Source organism: Opisthocomus hoazin, chromosome 3, assembly GCF_030867145.1.
Source record: "Opisthocomus hoazin isolate bOpiHoa1 chromosome 3, bOpiHoa1.hap1, whole genome shotgun sequence".
Classification (NCBI taxonomy): Eukaryota; Metazoa; Chordata; class Aves; order Opisthocomiformes; family Opisthocomidae; genus Opisthocomus; species Opisthocomus hoazin.
The window spans coordinates 90340396-90360268 of record NC_134416.1 but is presented as its reverse complement, the minus strand read 5'-3'; the positions used below and the strand labels follow the sequence as shown (position 1 = coordinate 90360268).

At 46.5% G+C, this 19873-nt stretch overlaps 1 protein-coding gene across 2 annotated transcripts in view; it reads right to left on the bottom strand.

Annotated features, from left to right (window-relative positions):
- The window catches only part of SLC66A2 (solute carrier family 66 member 2), a 70644-nt gene extending 58745 nt beyond the window's left edge, over positions 1-11899 (bottom strand). For both annotated transcript variants that reach the window (XM_075417039.1, XM_075417040.1), the window contains exons 1-3: positions 11832-11899; positions 11164-11496; positions 1880-2013 (exon numbers count right to left, since the gene is read on the bottom strand). In XM_075417039.1, coding sequence (XP_075273154.1) covers positions 1880-2013; positions 11164-11366 — 337 coding nt within the window. In that variant the 5' untranslated portion in view covers positions 11367-11496; positions 11832-11899. The remainder of the gene's footprint in view (positions 1-1879; positions 2014-11163; positions 11497-11831) is intronic.
- Between the last annotated feature and the right edge of the window lie 7974 nt (positions 11900-19873).

Below are 19873 nucleotides of genomic sequence, written 5' to 3'. Positions count from 1 at the left end.
GCACCTTCCCCTCAGGATTCTGCAAGGTTAATCAAAAGCACCAACTTCAAACCTAGCTTCTTACTGCCCCAATAAGCTATGAGGAAAGAAAGTAAGTACACAGATTTATCAGCTTGCCTAGATTGCCATAAAATGTAAGAGATAAGATTAGGAGCAGGATTAGAAACAAGGATCTCACTCCTACTCATATTGTGCTTGAAATACCAACCTATCTTTCTGCCTCGCATGAAAGGAGCTTTGTATGCATTTATATGTTTCGTCTGTTACTGCTGGCCTTTCTAAAAATCAATCACAGGTAAAAAATATTTTAGCTGTTCTCAAAAGTTTGTGGAAGGATGCAAGCCTTTTGATGAAAACAAATAATCAGGGTCCCCAAGCAGGTAAAAATCAGTCTCTCTAGCCAACCGAACACATGACAAGCTGACTTTCAGGAAAAAGGATCAAATGACACCATGCAACCTTGAGGAGTTTCCACTACCTGGTAAGGGAAAGACCGATTATCCCTTAGGAGACTGCATGTCTTTCAGGGAGAGTTGTTTAAAGAGGGCTATATATTAAACTGAATAGCCTCCCATTTTTGTCTAAAGGTTACCAAAGGAGCCTGCAAGAGTGTGTGTGCGTAAATGCGCAAGAAGTTAATTTCCTCTCAGAAAAGGCAAACAGAGGAACCTTTCTGCCACTTCATAAAGCGCTAGCACAGAGTGTAAAGGAGGGAGAAAGCATACATACCCCTCCCAAATGCTTCCTGGATTTTAACTGCTGCTAAATCTGGCTGAAAGTAGTTTTAAAGTCAGCCATCCTGCCAGACTAACAACCCTTGCGAACACAGCAGTTTGTGTTTGGGAGCTGGAGTGCAGCTCCTCTTTCACATGAACTCACTTACCTGAATAGTTTCACACTATATTCCACAACAAGTGCAAATGGAAATAGCTTCCTTAGCTATTAGATAAATTACCCTACTGCACAGCCAGTACGCTGTTTCCTTCTAATGAGGGCTGTGGATATCTGGAACTGGATCAGACCCTCAATTATTAGCGAGTGAGGGAAAAGAACAGATGGAGAGAACAAATCATACATCCATATTGGCAAAACAACTGACAAAAAGCTGACAGTATTAATTCTGTTCCTGTTGGTAATAAGCTGTAACAGAAATGTTGCAAGTCAAAGTCAACACAGAGGAACACAAAAACTCCCCCTCTGGGAAAAAAAGTCGGGACTTCCACAGAGCTTGAGCATTTCATTAAATAAAAGAATAATACCCTGGCCCTGACTGAAATTACTGACGCCTAAAAATCAACAAACAACCAAAATAAAAAATATGTGAAAATTCTCATAAATCCCAACTAATCCCACATTAAAACCCAAAGAAATGGTATACAAAAAGACACGGTTTTGCAACTATGATATGACTGCACCTCCTACTTTGACAGCCAATAACTCAATGAGTAGAAAATCAATTATGTACAAACGCAAGTGTTTGCAATTGGAAAATAAAATTTCTGGTAATAGTGTCTGATCATACCCAAGAACTTGGTAGAAAGTACAGCTGAAGAAAACAACTTCTTATTCTGGCCAAGATCTTAAAAAAATATCCAGGCTAGCACAATGGCATAACAGCCAGCTCTATATTCAGGGCATGGTGTGAAATACTAAGGAGATCTCCAATTTCCAGACTGAACCAAGACCCGTCTGAAATAAAATTACAGTTTTACATATTTATCTGGAAAAAAGCAGTTTCAAAACAGACGTTCAGGAAATGCTACACTGAATTACCAAGAAAGAAGACTGGACTGCAATTCAGACAGAACTTTTGCCCAAAATACAGCGCATCATGCTTTCAAAAAGATTTATCCTGCAAAAGCCAGTTTCTGTAACTAACCTGCAAAAGAGCGACGTTTTATGTTTAGCTCGTTGGACACACGTACTTCAGTGCACAGTCTCAGCATCAGCAACATAGTAATGATCATGATAACGCTTTGCCACAAAAGCGGGGATTCAAAATGCCTTCCAAACCTAAAAAAAAAAAAAAGGAAAAGAAAATATATAAAACATCTCAAAGATGACAAGTATTGTACCTGGTTACTTTCATTCTTTGATCCTATCTAAGCACCTGAAAAATGAAATCCTAACAGTAACAGGTATGAAAGGCTGAGGAAGAGAAAGTCACCAGCCAAATCTAGAAGCACACGCAGTAGCTCAGAGCAACAATCCCCTTGAAGGAGTATCTGAGAACCTTATTACAACACCCCTGTGGACTGATCCTAGATATTCTGAAACCAGAAGTTTAAGTCTTTGTTTGCAAAGCCAGCAGCAAACCTATTACATTGAAAGGAGAAGCAGATTGATTGAGCAGCCAAGGCAGCACAGAGACCAGAGAGTTATGTCACATTAATACCAGTTTATGTGTCCTCTCCATATATATACTCTGTAGATTTCACAAACACTTCTGTGCAAAATTTTCACCTTAAAAATTAAAAATTGACACAGATGTCCTAAAAACAACAGCACTTGCCCTATAAAGAAATAAATACCCATGGCTGTTAGCTTGCTAGTTTTAACATAACACCTTCCTATGGGGTGGGGAAGGTATTACGCTTTGTCTGCCTTGTCTGGCTCTAGACATCTGAGCAGAAAGACCAGGTCTGCAGAACACAACAATCAATTCATCAAAGTGTGTCTAATTTGGACCAAGGTCAGGGGAAGTAAGGAAGTCCAAAAGATATGGGAACCGAACACACATAATTTGTCTTGTCCTGCCCTCCCGCCTTCCTCCAATATAATTTCTGCTTGCTCACAGATTATGCTTGGTGGGGACTACCGAGCCCTTCCTGCACGTAACACAGAGAGGTGAACTTAGATTAGTGCTCAATCTTGACTGAAGAGCTCACTCTTATGTGATTGCACAAGGTTCTGTCACAAGAAAATGAGACCCCTCAGTAAAGGCCGGTGATGCTCCAAACTTCTCTTTCTGCATTACTTGATAAAAGCTCAGCAGTCCCCACCAGACACTCTCAATAAGTGTATTAGAGGTGAAGGCTGGAAGCTTTCAATCTGCAGCCCTCGAAGTACATTAGATTTACAATAGGAAGGCTGCACACACATCACGCTGAGCTGCTTCTCTGTACTCAGTTCCACCGGGTTTTATGCCTTGAAGAGAAAGACGCCGAGGAAGGGATTTGATGAAAACATTGTTATGCTCCCCAACTCCTTCAGCCTGCACCGTGAGACACACAGGCTTTCTAAATTCCCTCATAGCACAGTTACTAAGGCCATTCCCTGAGCAGACCATGCTGCTGCAGACCTCAGCCTCACAGACATGGCAACCACTGCCCTCCTTCTTGACAGTTCCTGTTTTATAGCATCCTGGCAAAATATAATTTCTTATGCTTGGGTTATTTGAATAGCAGAGCTCCATGTTTGTAAAAACCAACTAGGTTCACCATCACGCTCCCTCACACAATACTGCATTTCCACTGTAGCCATTTCATCAGCGAGATTTTTTTTTGTTATGAACCGACTAATAAGGAATAGGAAAGAGACTGGCAAGTCCCTGACTAGCTTCCTCGGAAGTCCTCCTGTGCAGAACTGCCAAGCAGCCTGCACCAGTGAAAATGGCCAAGTATTTTCTACCTAATGGCATACAGCTAAGGAAAAGCAGGACAATGCCTTAAGCCTCCACACCACTGCCAAGACACCGCCAGTAGCTACTGGAAGAACAGCAGCTGCATGTACCTTAGTCCCCCCCTTTTTTTCTACCATCGATGGATTTGTGGTGGGCCACACAAGAGCCATTACCATAATAAATCTGGAGGATGCTATGAGGAAGGAAACAAAGAACATAACTGATGCATGTAATCACAGGCAGAGTGCTCTCTGGTTAAGGCTTTCATTGCACTAGGAAAAAATGCAGAGGAGAAGAACAGAAGTTTGGCCCAGCCTATGATCCCAAGGCTCATTCGGCCTGTGTTGCCGACTGTGGCCAAGATCCCCTGAACTACTGGAATTCACTGTTATATTTGCCTCTTACTCAGAGAATGAGAAAATAAAATGTGAAAGACTCACTTAGAACTACAGAGCAGTTAAAACCTTCACATCAGGCTTAGAAAAACCATCGTCAATCACAAATGCATTTGCATGTAAAAACACAGCAATGAATTTGAGGGGTTCAGCTAGCAGCACAATAAACTAGCAGCTATTCGGATGGCAAATCCAGAGCAGGTTAGCTTAAGGAGATTATTGGCCATGCAGTAATCGGTGCCTCATGAAGTATTGCTTACAGTATAAACATCCACCCCCTACAAACACACACAAGCATGGCCACCTGATGTCTGATCATTAACAATTTTCCATTACCACAGCCTTACTGGAAATGAGACTGGAAGTATTGCTGCAGACCCTCTACCCCTTAAAAACTCGGGGGTGGGGGGGAAGGCACGGGAGTAAAACTGAACTCAAAACACACAAGAAAGGTAGACTGGAAATTTAAAAATTCTTATAAGGACTTAAAACAATGCACAACACCTGTATTTTTTTTTTTCTTTTTTCTTACAATCCTCCAGCCAAAGACCAAGGTTACACAACAGAACATACTCACGTGAAATACATCTCCCCAGACAGCAAGCCCCAAATTGAGTCTTGCAGGCAATACAACCCTCTAAGCTAGGTCACATCTACAGGAAATCAAACAGCTGCCATGGAAACCGACAGACAGAGCTAACAGGACATGGCCTACACCACACCACCGCAACATCAAGACTGAAGGGAATACCACTGCCGGGTTCTTGAAGCTTGAAAAGTAAAGCCAGAACACTTCTTCTGCTCAGGACTGTGGAAACAAACACCACTCCAAGCTGCTTGCTCCGCAATGATATTAGGGCCTTGCCAAAGCAACACTAATCTAATTTAAGACGACTCATGCCAGCCTGAGCTGGGAGCACTGCAAGATGCAAGGCCTGCAGAGAGTGTGCTGTTCCATGTTCTGTTTACTTTTGGCCTCGCAGAGGTGACTTCTATCTTTGCCAGAGCAGGTATGTCCCAGGGGAGGAACATTAGATTATGAGAGAAAGATAAAGAGCCTTCTGACACTAGAATGGGCTAGCAGAAAAGAATAACTTTGACGTCCTAGGATGAGGGGGTCACCATCATTATTCTACATTTTCACCCCAAAGCTACAAGGTTATGCGACAAAGTGAGCAACCGTGACATTTGCAGTAGTCAAGCAACTCAGACTTCGCATGTCAGACTATAAAGAGACAAAGAGCTTCTCACTGTTTACTTAATACCATAAAAACAAAAGAAATCTTTTTTCCTGTAGTAGTCAAATGTGCAAATAAAGAGGAAGAGGCGCTCACATTTTATTAGTATCTCAACAGCCTTAAAAAAATTAATGCATGTTGAGGGTGATGAAGACAAATGTGAACATTCGAGCCAGAGCAGAGACTAACTAGTCATGGAGAAAACTAGGTAACTCCATTGGTACGACTCAATCCTGTTGCAATAATCCTGCCACTCCAGTCCTGGGCTTACTCAAAACAGCAAAGGCTGATTGTGCAAAAGCAGCCCCAACTAGACCAACACAAAAGGTTTGCTTATCTCCTTTCCCAAGACATCTCTGAAAGGAAACATACAAAATCCTACTTTACATTTACTTTTTGTACAAAGGAGCAGTGCATTTTATCCTTGCTCTCTGGCATTTATAAAAAGGAGGAGCAATTGCCTAACACTTTTGCTCTCAATATCTGAGCAAGATTCCACAGCAGGCCACATGTAACACAGTCTTTCAAAGTTGTAGTCACTCTGTCAGCTTGGTTCATAGCATCATCCCACCTTCCCCAGATGGTAAAAGCTGGCAAGATCCATTTTAGTAACAAAAGTCTTCAAAGCAAAAGTTTCTCCTTCCCACAGGAAGTCCTACAAACAGACATCGCTGGCCCACTATCTGAAGTCAAAGCAACACCTGACTGCAGGGACCTGATCCACAAGTAGCATTATAGGTGTTACAGCAAAATAAATAAATATGTGGGAATCTACCCCAAACAACAGCAAGTCCAATGTTTTCCTATAAATTACCTCCAGCTGCATACTTGGCTCGGTAAACCTCCCCTCATAGCAAGGAGCTTACTCCTCCGACTCCATCTGGCACAAAGAGCTTCTAGTTCTACTGACATTACAGTTTTCAGAACCTGCTTTGCTTCAGGTGAACTGATGTGGAATGGGTAGAAGGTTACCTCTTCTCCAAAATAACACACTCCGTAGCTTTCATCTTTTCCCTGACAGTCAGAACTTGTTTCCACAGTTTGTCTTAAGGCAACTATTTTGTGAGAACAACTACAAAATTGGACAGTTTTATTTTCTGTTGCTTGGATTTATATGGTGTTGCTGTATGAAGTTTAGGCCAGCGGCCCACAGAATTGCATCTCAAACCTCTGGAAAGAATATTGTCTTCCTGGAAAATACACAAACCATATTACATTACTACTTAAAACATTTCATAGACTGCAAAAATGAAACAAAAGTCTAAAAACCTCTGGGAACGGCAGGGAGCGTAAGTGCTTTTTGCTGAGCTTAAAGATACAAATGAAAATGCCTACCGCTGACTTCTAAGAAATCTGCAGTTCCCTTTCCCCCAGCTATTTATTCTGATTTTAATATTAAAAGAAACCATAATTTATCTCGCCATAAGCTCTGTTTTGAAAAATAGAAAGGGGGAAGAGAGGGAGAACTCACAAGTAAGTTTTTCTGCATTCTCCACCCCCAACTGATCACATAACTCTCGCCCGCCTTCTCGTTCCTGTTCTTGATCACGACAACACAAAGCTAGTCAGCTGGCAGACTGTAGGCCATGTAGGACATGAACAAAGAAGATACGTCCGTCTCGGTCACAATTGAGTTCAAGTGCCACAGTGCGCTCTGAGGCCAGGCCACAACTTCAAAACAGCCTAAGACAGCTTAACCAGGTGATTAACCACCTCAGAGCTCAAGCACCAGCAAGACTTGGGATCCTCTTGGATATTGTAACAACCAGTCTTGAACAAGAAATCAGAGCTAACTCTAGCAAGTACAATACGACATTAGCTTACAAAGATGGTAATGAAGTGTTTTATTAAAAATGCAGAGGGAAAAAAAATTGATACCAAATTTTTTAGAGCATGCCATACATCTTCATATGTACCAGAATTACATAGGCGTTGATTTTTTCCACTGCCTCTTCCTCTTTACCCACAGCACAGACCTTCTTCAGGCTGACCAGTCCAGAAGCTGAACTGCATGGAGAGCGAGAAACAATGACCTATGGGGTCTGGAAAAGACAAGACAGGAGCAGCAGTACTGGCAACAGCAGAAGGACTAGAACAAAGGAGCAGCTGACACCAATCACACAGATCACGACCAGCAGCTACACTGGCACCCCAAAATAAATGCTGCTTTGAGGCATTATATACAATTCTAACAAGAGATCATTGCTAAAAATAAAGCTAACTTGACATCAAGTCTAGTCACAGCACAAAATCTACTTTTCACACTGGTAAACCGAGACTCCATTGTGTGATGCTGTGAGCACAGACTGCCTACTTTTCAAAGTTTTCTTCTTTTCAGAATCCTCTTTAAAACGGCCAAAGACTTCACATACAGTCAACACACTGAAGCACAAGTTTGCACGATCAAGCTTCTACTTTCTTTATCCTGAACAAAAGCCATGTGTGCATAAACAAAGTGGGATCATGCCCATTGCTATCCATATGCAGTTTTCACTATTGCAGACCAGTCCTCTCTCGCTGCTTTTCCACAAAGTTCTGGCATATAAGTCATTGTCGGAGCAGGGAAAGGACAAACACATGTAAGTGGAAGCAGAAACATCTCTTTAAAAAATGACATTTTCACACAGCATGAAACAGAGAAGCATGAAAAATGACTTAATGGATAACATGTTACTGTCATCACTAGCAAACAGAAGTTCTCTGAGCACACCCCGAAACTAAGGGATTAGGTGGGAGGAAGACAAGGAGGAGAGGCTCTTCCCACCGAGTCCTCCTAACTTTAAAAGATGGCTTACCATTGCAGACAGTCTAATGGAGGAAGAGAAACTGTGAAAACAGGTAACTGGAAACAGGATTGTTATCCTTGATCTCAGTAGTATTCGTTCTTTGGCTCCTGTCACAGTGCACTACACCAGCTGCAACTCTATTAACACATAAAATATGCCAAGTAGATTAGGAAGTAAATTATTTGGAGGGGAGACGAAAGCTCAGATTTGACCCACTGCAAAACCAGACATTAAGAAAAAAAACCCCACACTCTCAGATAACTAAGTACACTTCTAGGAACATGTGGAATCTGTCAATTTACAAACAGGAAAAAAGGGAATTGTCCCCACAGCGGAGATGAACAAAGTATAGTAGAGGAATAGGGGAAAGGTGGGACTGGGTATGTCATGAGTGACAGAGATACAGGAATAACAGCACTAATCCAAGATTGAAAATACAGAGGAAACACGGCATAAAAGACAGGAACTGTCTGTTCCTGTTGCCTAAGCATCTCAAATACGTAACATTCCACTTTGAGTCTCAAATTCAAGAATATATGAAATTCAGGAAAAATCTGGAAGTAACAACAGAAGCAAATTACAGAAATGTTTCTGAAGGTTAAAAAAAAACCCCACAACAAACAAACCATGAGCCATCCTAACAATTAAGGCCTGAAAAGCAATGCTATTAGAACTTCAAAGTTTTTAAGGCCTAACATTTTAAGTATTTTTTTTTGGATTTGGGTGGAGGGGAGGTCAGGAGGGAAAAACGTGGTATAAGTCACAGGCTTAATAACCAGGGGTAATGAAGAGAAACTAAAAATAACTCAAAACAGCAACTATATGTCAGTAAAGTTTCCAAAAGAGAGATTTGGGATTAAGGTCTGGACTGGTTTGCTACAGGGAAGGAGAAGTAATCTCATCAACTGGTACTTTGAAAGTCAGATTGGGGAAGAATTTATACACAAAACAAAATTACTTGTAGGAACAGTTCTGTTCCTGCGCAAGAATGGATCAAATTATTTAATAAATCTATAATAAAAACCTTCAAATTCCCTCCAATTAATATCACATACACAATGAGAATAATACTGCTGTTTAATTCAAATTATCTAGCATGCTATGTGCCAGATAATGCATCAGCCATAGGTGACATTAAACAACTAATGCAAAAATTGATTTGCCAAGCTGCTCTATGGGTGCACTTCAAATATGTTCACAGAAATCAGAGGCTCTTGCTCTGCTATCTTCTTTTAATCACCCATATACGCAAGGTCAATATCCACCCTCAGTGCTGCTTTCATGACTTACTGGTGTTTATAATGAACTATCAGGGATGCCTAACGTTTCTAAGTAGAGAAGCAAGACATCCTCTCTCAGGGAACACTGAATTATCATTATGCAAATCGTCTTCTCTGTCTTCTAGTTCAATAGAACCTGAAAGAAAGATTCATTCAACATACAGACAGAAAGGTTTCTGTAGGCTCATGACTGCAACACTTCCCCACAGAAGTGGCTGTATCACAAGCCAGCAGCCAGACACACCTACACACATGCCACATGAAGCCATTCCGTGCCATCATATGGTTGGACTTGACGATCTTAGAGGCCTTTTCCAACCTATGATCACCAAGCTCCAAGACAACCAGAGCCTACACAGAGCTAGTACGCGTCAGGGACTCAATTTACATAATCTTCTCAATAGAACTGCATTCTCTCTCTTTTGAGGTGCTGACAAATCTTTTAACACCAACTTAAATGACAACTTTTCATTACTCATAGTATTTATTCTTTTGCACATCTCTTAACTAGATATACTTAAACTCGATTCAAATCAAAGATCTTTCAGTTCTCCCATCGTCCAAGTCTCAGTTAACAGATGCACTCACCTGGGTTACCCAGAAACTGCCAGCATCTCCATTCAGGTGCAAACCATTTGCATACTTCAACTACCTCCAGTGAAACAAAAAATTAGACAATATCTATCTCTCAAACTGTCAGCTCAGGCTGTTCACTTCCTCTCCCCCTGCCAGTTCCTCTACTTGCTCTCTGCTTTCTCCAACAGCTGCTCCACACACGTCTCCCCAGCAAAACAGAGGTCCAATACAACAAGTAGCTCTGATCTAGTGATGACTCCTCAGATTGATTGCCAGCCGGTCCCAAGAGAGGGTCCCCTGTTTTCTCCACTCCACCACAGCATTCACATGTTGCATTTTGCTGTGGAAGAATCCAGGAAGCTCCTTGTACTTAAAGGGCCAGTGGAGCTTTAAAAATAAACTGGAAACCAACAAAAGGAGGTAGCCTGTTACCTATCAGTTCTTTGTGGACTACAAAGCAATATTTTGCAATCAAAATATTCTTAGAACTGTTCTTCGTTGCAGTAAATTTTTCATGCTATTGCATCTTTGGTTTCTCAAGTACATTCCCAGCGCTACCAGCATCTACATTACAAGAAGTAATGGGGAACATAGGTTAATAAAGTTAATTCGCTGAAATCACACCCTAACGACATTTGCTTTGTCCAGCAGCAGCTAAGACCTAAATATGGAATAAACCCCTTTTAAATATTGAAAGTGGCGTCAAACACAAAAAGAAGTTGCTTTGAAAGGCAGCCCACTTTTCACCTGCTCATCAGAGAATGAATATTTCAGTCTGAAGTTGTGCATGGAGCTCTAGAAGTGGACCCCCTCTGAAGCCAGCTGGCATCCCAGGAAAAGGCAAAAACACATGGCAAGCGTCCCCGTGACGTTAATACCAGTTAATGCTAGGATAAGCGTGTGGGGCCGGGGCCTTCACCGCGAGAACGGAGCTAGAGAGGCAAGGGAGATGTGAAACACAGTCAGGAAGAAAAAAGATCTGACTTAGAATAAACCTCTTTACCAAGAGGTTAAAATGCCGCATCTCGGAACATCCGAGCACTGACAATCAGATCCGGCAAGGGTAACAGCCAGCGCTCCCGAGTTCAGTTGATTTTACACAACACAGATCCATCCACTTACGAAACGACGGGGTTTTGATCTTCAAGAGAGGGGGGGAAAGTAGGAAAAACACGTTATTTCCTCACACGTTCCCCACCGACGCTTCACCGCCAGCACCAAGCGCCTCCGGAGCCGGGTAGGCGGGCGCCCACCGCAGCGACTCACCAGAAGAGTATCCGCAGGATGTTGGCCACCAGCAGCACCAGGCAGACATAGGTGGAGAAGCCCTCGGCGTTCTGCGTCCGGCGGATGTCTCGGTACTGCGGTATGTAGGGCACCACGCCGCCGAACACCATGGCCCCCGCCGCGCCCCACGACACCAGCCGCCGCGCCGGGACCAGCAGCCACTCCGAGCCAGCCGCCTCCATGGCGGGGGGGAGCGGAGAGCCCGCCACGCTGAGGAGCCGCCTCCCGCCGCACCTCTCCGCCTTCAGCCACGCATGGGCTCCAAGGTGGGACGCGGCACCATCGCCGCGCCCTCCCTCGCAGGGCCGCGACCTGCGAAGAGGGACGGGGCAAGACGTCAGCCCGCCTCTGCCGCCGGCTGCTCCGGCGGATCTCGACCGCCGTCCTCACCCCAGCGCGGCGCGACGCTCCGGCCCACACGCGGGCTCCCTGGCGGGGGGAGCCCCGGCGCCGGCAGCCGCCCCCGCCTCGCCGCTGAGGAGGCCTCCTGCCCTCCCTCCGTCCCGCCCGCCCAGGGCCGGGGCGCCAGGCTGAGGGGCGGCGAGGCCACGGGCACGCCCGCCCCCCCGGCTCGCTCCTCCCAGGGGCCTCCCTCACCCTCCCCGCTCAACCGTAGCCACACGAACACGCCCCGCTCGCCTCCCCACCAGCTCGGCGAGCCCCGGCCGCCGCCGCCGCCGCCATCCCCCTCCGCCCGCAGCCACTCCGCAACCGGGCGCGCGGGGCGGGCGGCAGCGGCGAGCCGCGGGCGGCCGCTGACGCCACTATGACCAGGCACTCCCTCCGCCAATGAGCGACGGGGCCCGCCCCGCCCGTTCCGCGCGCGCGGCGCCGCCGCGGCCCAGCAGCCGGCGGGGCGGGGTGGGGAGCGGCGGCGAGCGCTGAGACACCGGGGGGGGCTGACCCGGCTGCGCTGCCGGGGGCGTGGCACCGGGCCGGCAGAGGGGCGCGCGTGCTGCGCACGAGGGTCTTGGTGGCAGCGGGCGGGTCGCGCCGAGACGCCGCCGAACGCGGCTGCCGTCAGCGCTCGTTGGGTGCGCTCCCGGCGGGCTCTCGCAGAGCTGCCCGGAGATGGGGCCGGCGGGTTTGCGGCCTGCGCCGGCAGCTGCGGGCGTTCGCTGCGAGCCCTGCGGACGAGGGAGCGGAATCGGGAGCAGGGAGCGGTGTTCGTCTCGGGGCGTATGCAGCCCCTCGTTGACTCCCTGTGTAGCTGCCCCTCGCTCCGCTCTGCATTATTTGACGGCACGCACTCCGTGCGTCGCTGGTGCAGCGTCACAGCCGTGCAGCGATGGCCACTGCTTTCCAAACTTCCCTTGCCACGTTATTTTTCCTTAAGCACAAAGGTCTAAAGAAGCCCCAGGCTCAAAATAGGAGCAGCCCAGACGAGGAATCCAAGTTTTGTTCACGTAAATTCAAGTGTTTCAAGAAAACATCAAGAAACCATCTTGAGAAGATCGATGTTTTGAAGTAATGACTACCTACACAGAAGGAACTGCCCAGGTTCTCCAGGTTAGCTTCCAGAATAATGCCAGGACACTCGTATGATATTAAGATTCTGAAGCACTCAGCTGGAAAGAGACCAGTGCCCTAGCTCAGGTTGTTTACCCATGCTTGAAATTGCAAGGGCAAAAGTGCTGAATCACCTCACGTTGCTGTGTGAGTGTAGTTCAGTGTCAGTCACTGAACAACGTCCCAGCTGCCTGGGAGTTAATCCACGGATGTAAGCTAAAGGGACTTGTGATGCAGGCACTGGGTGGGGGAAGGCCGGCCAGGGTGCCTCCAGCTCCTCCGGCAGAGCACCGACACAGAGCGCACGCCAGCACCAGGCAGGGACCACCCAGGCCTCAGAATACTCTAAGCTGCCAGGGGCAGCTTGCTTTGGCCATGGTGCCATCCTCAGGTGCTCAACGACTCCAGCATAACATACGGCCCAGCACAGAGAACATCCAAACACAACAGGCCCAGCAAGACTCCAGCAGCGGAGGCCCCTGGGGAAAATTTATCTAAAGCTTGGGCGATAACAGGAGATTGAAGGGAGTCTTGCCTCATCAAGGAAAAGTTCTACAACCTGCAGGTCTGAGTGAGGCCAGGTGAGAATGCTCAGCCTGGTGAGGCTTTACATCAAACTAGTTTTCTTTGTTAGTTAGTCACTGAGAGGGGGCAATCCTCTGCTTCTGAGTGAGGAGAAAAACAACAGGTGCATTTATTCCTCCACGTGGACTGGCAAAATTCCCCCTTTATAAAAAAAATCTCCATTTGCTAGAACTGTTTTATCTGTTCAGAAAACAGAAGCAGGCGGTATGTTTCACACCAGGTCTTCGAAGACTAGTATTAATCTTTTTATGGCAACTGCTGTAAGAGAATAGAAATGGAGTTCGTGAGTAGCGTAGCCACCTTGCTATGAACTAGCTCCTAGCAGTTAACATTTTGGTGACAGCATAGTCCCCAGACCTCCAGTCATAACAAGGACTTTGATCTATTCTAGACTAAGAAGTCTGACAGAGATCGTACCTGTTAAGAAATGTTCCTATAGTATCTTTGGATAGTTTAAGCAAGCTGAAAGTGGTGAACAGCCGTGGGATGTTTTCAAAGGGATTTTTACATTGTTAGAGGTGGTAAAAGTTACTATATAAGGTTTTGTTTTGCAAATAGGTTCACTGAATTAGAAGAGTAAGCAGAGGCTTGTTTCTACCATTGGCTCCCGACAGCCATATTCCTAGCAGAAGGGCACTAGTGCCAACAGGACACAGGAATCAGCCACCCAAGTGGGACCAGTTTCAAGATCGAAGCCCTAGCTGCTACTTCGCAGGTTTTTTACAGGAGGAGGGGGGCTGTTGGTGCTTCACTTGTAGTTACTGCAGTAGCAAAAATAGCAGATTGTCGCAAGGCTTCTAACCAGTCTGTTGTTCTGTCAACTGATTTTGAAGGATGGGTATTTCAATTATTTTATGCTACATCAGAGAAATACTGTTGCACTGAAGCAAGCGTAGGAAGTCCCTGCAAGACGCAGGCTAAAGACACAGTGCAGATAAGCTCTAAGTCACTCCTTGAACACATTGCACAATAAATGTTGTCATAAAGATCATGTGAATTCCTACGGCAGCCAAATTCCCTTCAATTATCACATTATATCTCATTCTACAACTATAGTCACAGTGAGATTAAAAAGAAATACTCACTGTACTGTTCATAAAACAAGTAAATGGGTCTTAAGTACCTTGAAATTTGCCATTCCTACCGAGAGGTATTCTCACTAAATCAGCTCTCCTCTTCTCTCCACTTTGGATTTTCTCAGGCAACCCCACTGCAGCTGGTGGCAGAAGCTACCTCCTGGCCCCTTCGAACACTGATGAACCCCTGTTTTTGCAGCTGATGGACAGAATCAAGTTAGCATTAACAGGAGACACTGCTTTATTGCACATCTTCACCACTTTTTCTTTGCACTTTTTTTTTTCTTTTGTGAACACAGAGCAGTGAGTATAAGCATGGGTGGAGCACCCACAGCACACAAAGGAACTCGCTCTCCACTTCCAGGGAGGACCTCTGGCAAACGTGCCCAGCCTACAAGCCCATGTGTGGGCAGCGGTGGCATGCTCTGCAGCAGGGAGCGGGAAGCAGGACCACGTAGGCTGAGCTGGTTACACTCCTCTCCGTACTTGGTCTGCTCCGTCTCCACAGACAAATGAAGAAAAAGCCCCAAACCAAACATGCCAGAGAAGCAGGAATCAACCTGGCAGCTGGCAGAGATACGTGAACCCCTCTACAAACCGCTGTTGCTTTGAAACCACGGGCAAAGTTCAGGCAAGTGGAAAAGTACTCAAACAACGACATATCACACAGGCAAGAAGTTGGACTGGGACTGCTTAACCCAGAGCCTGTTCTTGTGCCAGACAGGTCCAGCTGACGGCAGCTGTTTCGTCCCCACGTGCTCTCCGCACACTGCTGCACGTGCCCGTGGCTGCAGGGTCACCCCAGCCGGTGCGTCTCAGCCCGCGTCTGACAGCGCAGCCAGAAGGTCTCACCTCAACAACCTTCTGCAGTAGAGTTTTTTTCTCGTAAGAAAATACATAATAGCTTGAAGGACCAGAAACAACAAACATCTCCACAGACAGTGCACAGCACACCATGGGAAAATCCATGCAGGCTCCATCCAGCGCTGAACCAGTGCACGGTGCCCAGCATCCGAAGCGACATACGGTTTACTCGCTATCTATATTCCTCTTTTTGTTCTGTCTTACTAAAGTGGCTGTTTTATCAAGCCATTTTTTGTTGGACCTTTCTTGCCGAGATGCAGAAAGAGCCCTGCACCATCTCTCTCTCTCCTGCTCTTCACCCCTCCCTGGGCCAGCATATTTACTAATCACAGGACCATTGCCTTCAGGAAGAAGCTGCTGATACTGGGGAGTAAGATGGGAAAGAGGGAGTGTGGTGGGTTGACCCCAGTCAGCAGCGAAGCCCCCATCCAGTTGCTTGCATGCTCCCCCCCCAGCAGGATGAGGGAGAATCAGAATAAAAAAAAACCTCGTGGGTTGAGATGAAGTCAGTTTAATAAGTAAAGAAAAAGGACAAAAATAAGTGATGCAATGGCAATCATTCACCGCCTCCCACCAGCAGACCAATGCCCAGCCAGTCTCTGAGCAACAGCCACTTTGGAAGAACCTACTCCCCCCCCCGCCTGTTTTTATTGCTGAGCATGACGCTACATGGTCCGGCACGTCCCCTTGGTCAGTTGGGATCAGCTGTCCTGGCTGTTTCCCCCCTCACCCTCTTGCCCACCCCCAGCCTGTTTGCTGAGGGAGCAGAGTGAGAAACAGAGAAGTCCTTGATGCTGTGCAAGCACTGCTCAGCGACAGCTAAAACACTGTGCGCTATCAGCACTAGTTTGGTCACAAATCAAACACAGCACCATGCGGGCTGCTACGGGGAAAGTGTACTCCATCCCAGCCAGACCCAGCACAGGGAGCAAAACGCAATTTGGGACATCCTTAAACTGGCTTTATCTCTGAAGAACGAGTGAGGGTGCAAGTGCAGTGTCTGAAGTCTCCCCAGAACCATCGCTAGCCTTCTCTGACTCATTTTCTCTCCCTCTTGATGAAGCTGTGGAGTGGCTGGGAAGCAGAGAGAGAAAAGAAAAATGACAAAGCTTCAGCACCATGTGATCTGGAGCCAGCAGCATTACAGCACCCAAACTATTTCTTCTTTCAGTGTTCCAGGACAAGGACGAAGTGCTTCTGGTGGCTTTTACGCACTGTAGCACACTCCTGGTTTGCTTCTGTTGAGATAAGCTTAGCATCTGTGGTACACATAAGAACATCTTCTACACATAAGAACAGAACAACACAAATTTACACTGCCCTTACCAGGATCAGAGAGTGCAGCAGGGGGAAGAAAACCCCCAACTTTATTGCATGAGCAACAACTGAGTCCAAGACAATAAACTAGATGAGACAGACACAAATGTTGCAGCCTGATTTTTGTGAAATCCCAAGGAGCTGCAGTTATAGGTCCTTTTCGAATAATACCTTTATCCCAGAGAGAAGCTGAACACCCTCACGTGTCCTCTGAGCCCCTCCAGACAGCACCAAAAGTGGGAGCAGGAGTCAGACGTGCTGCCGTTGTGCCATGAGGCCATGCCACTGCACCCCTTCCACTGGCCACGGAGGGCCAAGACTCCAGTGCTCTTCTGCCCCAGTGACACTTGTGCCAGCCAACGCTGGCAGCGTCCCTTGGCACCCTCTGGTCCCTCCACGTCCTTGTCATTTCAGATGCCTTTTGCTAGGCAGTCTTGGCATTTGCACCCACAAGACTCCTACTGGCAAACGCTACGTTGAAGCACTAAACAGAGTAGGGGTGGGAGGGCCTCCTACAGCAGCCAAGCTGCATAAGATACCTGTCATACTCTCAGCCACCCCCCTCTCTGCCGCAAATGTCTTGCAGAAGAAAGCAAGCAGGCCACTGTCAGTGAAGGTTTCAGTCTTACAAGCACATTTGCAAAGGATCTTTGTTTTAGACAAGGAAACGCAAACTTTTTCTTCCAACAAGAACAGCCAAGGAATCGGATTCCCACACCCTTGGGTTTTTATCTTACTGTCATTGCTCACTGATTCAAACCCTGCTGTTAGAGCACACATCATTCATGCTACACGTGATGTTCCCCAGTGTTATTCCCCATATTTGCCAAAATCCACCCATGTTTTCTGCAACCTTAGTAAGTGCTTTCCACTAATGCAAGGTAAGTTTACACTGCCTGTACCAGAAAAACACTCCAGTTGTCTTCTCTGGGATAAATTATCTCTGCAGCGGCAAGGAGGCATGAACATAGCTGCAGTTTGCTCACAGGAAACTTTAGCCACAGTTCTTTACAGCTTCTGGAAAAGCAAAACATGCATCCTCAGATGAACTATTCGCTCCTTCGCCCAGCTTCCAGCCTCTTCAGCATAGGCTCTTTTATCAAATTTTGTAGGAAAAAACTCTGTCCATCACACCACCACCACCCTCCTCCCATGCCACGTTGAACCCCTGTGTACAAAACACATGTTCTGCTGTGGACCATGAGGTACCTGGAAGAAGGCCCCACGAGGCTGTGGGATCTGAACATGTGGGGTCGGATCACCATCATTGTGCTGCAAAGGCTGCCTTGTCTTGCCCTCCCAGCAGAGGCTGGCAGAGCCTTGCCTGTTACACACTGCATTTTCTTCAAGAAAGCTCCACCGTGCATGTATGACACCCCACGTAGGGAGCAAGGCTGCAGGGTGGTTTGAGTGCAGCCTCCAGATCCAGCGTCAGGCATGCCACCAGTGGGCCACGAGGCCGGAGAAGCAGACCCCAGATCCCTTTTCCGCTTGGGACAAATACCTCCAGTTCCCTCCTGCAGCCTTTCAGGACGGGAACCGCTCAATGAATGCTCCTCCACCCTCACTGTCCAACAATGGTAGAAACAAGGCTGGAGTAGAAAGCAGCATGGGAAGTAGTACCTCTTACCAGCCATGCCTGGGAAACACAGACAAATATTTCTGGATGGCCACATAATAATTCAGTCAACAGCAGCTAGACGGGTGATTTCACACAGCCACCAATTACACACAGCTCTTCACAGAGCCAAAGGATGCCACCACGCCAGGCTCTGCAGTCAAAGCATCTGCAGCAGGCTTTCCGCTGCTCCTACATTCATCCTCAATGCAGAACACTTACAGGGAAAAGTATACCCTGTTCTCTGTTACAGCTACGTAGCGGTGCATGATGCCCACAGTACACACCAGGAACTTCTGATAAGGAATGTCCTTAATGCTGTCTGTTTTCTTTCTGGAGAAACTTGCGGGAAGGGACTGACTGAACAAGTTTCACACTAAGGGGATTTGTGAGCAGCAGCCCAAAAAAACAACACTTTTGCTGAAGGCAGAGCATGTCCACCCAGGATCAGGTTTACTGACCGCTGGTATTACCCTTTTCTCTTCAGAGATACAGAGCCTGAAATCTGAACCATGCACAAACACCCAAGCTCTTAACATTCACCTCAAATCACTTGTCTGTCAAACAAGCACTACAGTTGTCAGACACCAGTGACCCAAATGCCTTTTCCCCCTGCCGGAAGCATTTGCATTTCACTCACCACATCTTTCCGTGCTTTTAAATGACAGTCACTTGGTACTGCTACTGATGTTACCAGATGAAAGCAAAGCAGTGTCTTCACCAGTAAGTATTCCAGTGGAACAAGCTTTTAGTGAACTACACTATGCTGAGTCAAGAGAAACAGGTAAATGTTAATAGTTTGCTTGCAAGAAACAACAGCGCCATTTTGGATTTCAGTATATAAAAGCTGCTTCTGCGTATTGCGTCCCTCCAAACGATGACTGCGAAGTGACGCAAGAGAAGCTTCCTGAGAGGGAAAGACCAAGCACAGCGTGATCCAAAGACCCAACCCTGCTATTTGGTAGCAGGAACACCGTGACTGTGGTGCAAGAACTAGCTTGTACCTAGCCCTTTTCTCTTCAGAGAAAACTTTTACAATTGATCGTGCCTCTGCCAGGAAGGGAAAAAAAAAAAGCAAAACCCCACAATTTGCAGTGTGATTTGCACCTTGCCTTCCAATCTACAGCCAGACAAGCGGCCATGGTGGCCCAGGAATACTTGCCTTCTTGTCTCCTTCCATGACTAAATTTCCCGTTTTCTTTCTTACCACACAGGTAATAGTAGCCTTTTTTTTTTTTTTTTTTTGACACCCTATCTCTGTCCTCACCTTCACTCCAAAGCAGCCCTGAGCCAGACATACTTGGAGTACGTGACCAGAAGGTTCCTGACCCCTGGTATATAAAATCTCATTTGTCAGCAAAGAGGAGAGGGAAGGGATTTTAGTAACATGTAAACAACAAGAGTAGTGCACAACAAAACAATTCCTTTATCACTCCACACCACAGGCTTTTACAGCATGGCATTGAATAGTAATGCCGTTGAACTTGGAGCTTAGGACTATAAATGTTTAAACATGCTTTTATTTCCTATCCTGCTACTCTGTCGTCTCCTTCCAGTATTGAAGGGACTGGAATTTTGCTAGGAAAGAGCAAGAGAAACACACTCTGGATACTATTTCAGCATCAAAGCACCATGCAAAGAATTCACAGCACAGGCCTGCATTTCTGAACTAGGATGGAAGCAGGTGGCTCCCCAGCCTCTAGGCCACCCTATTTTTTAT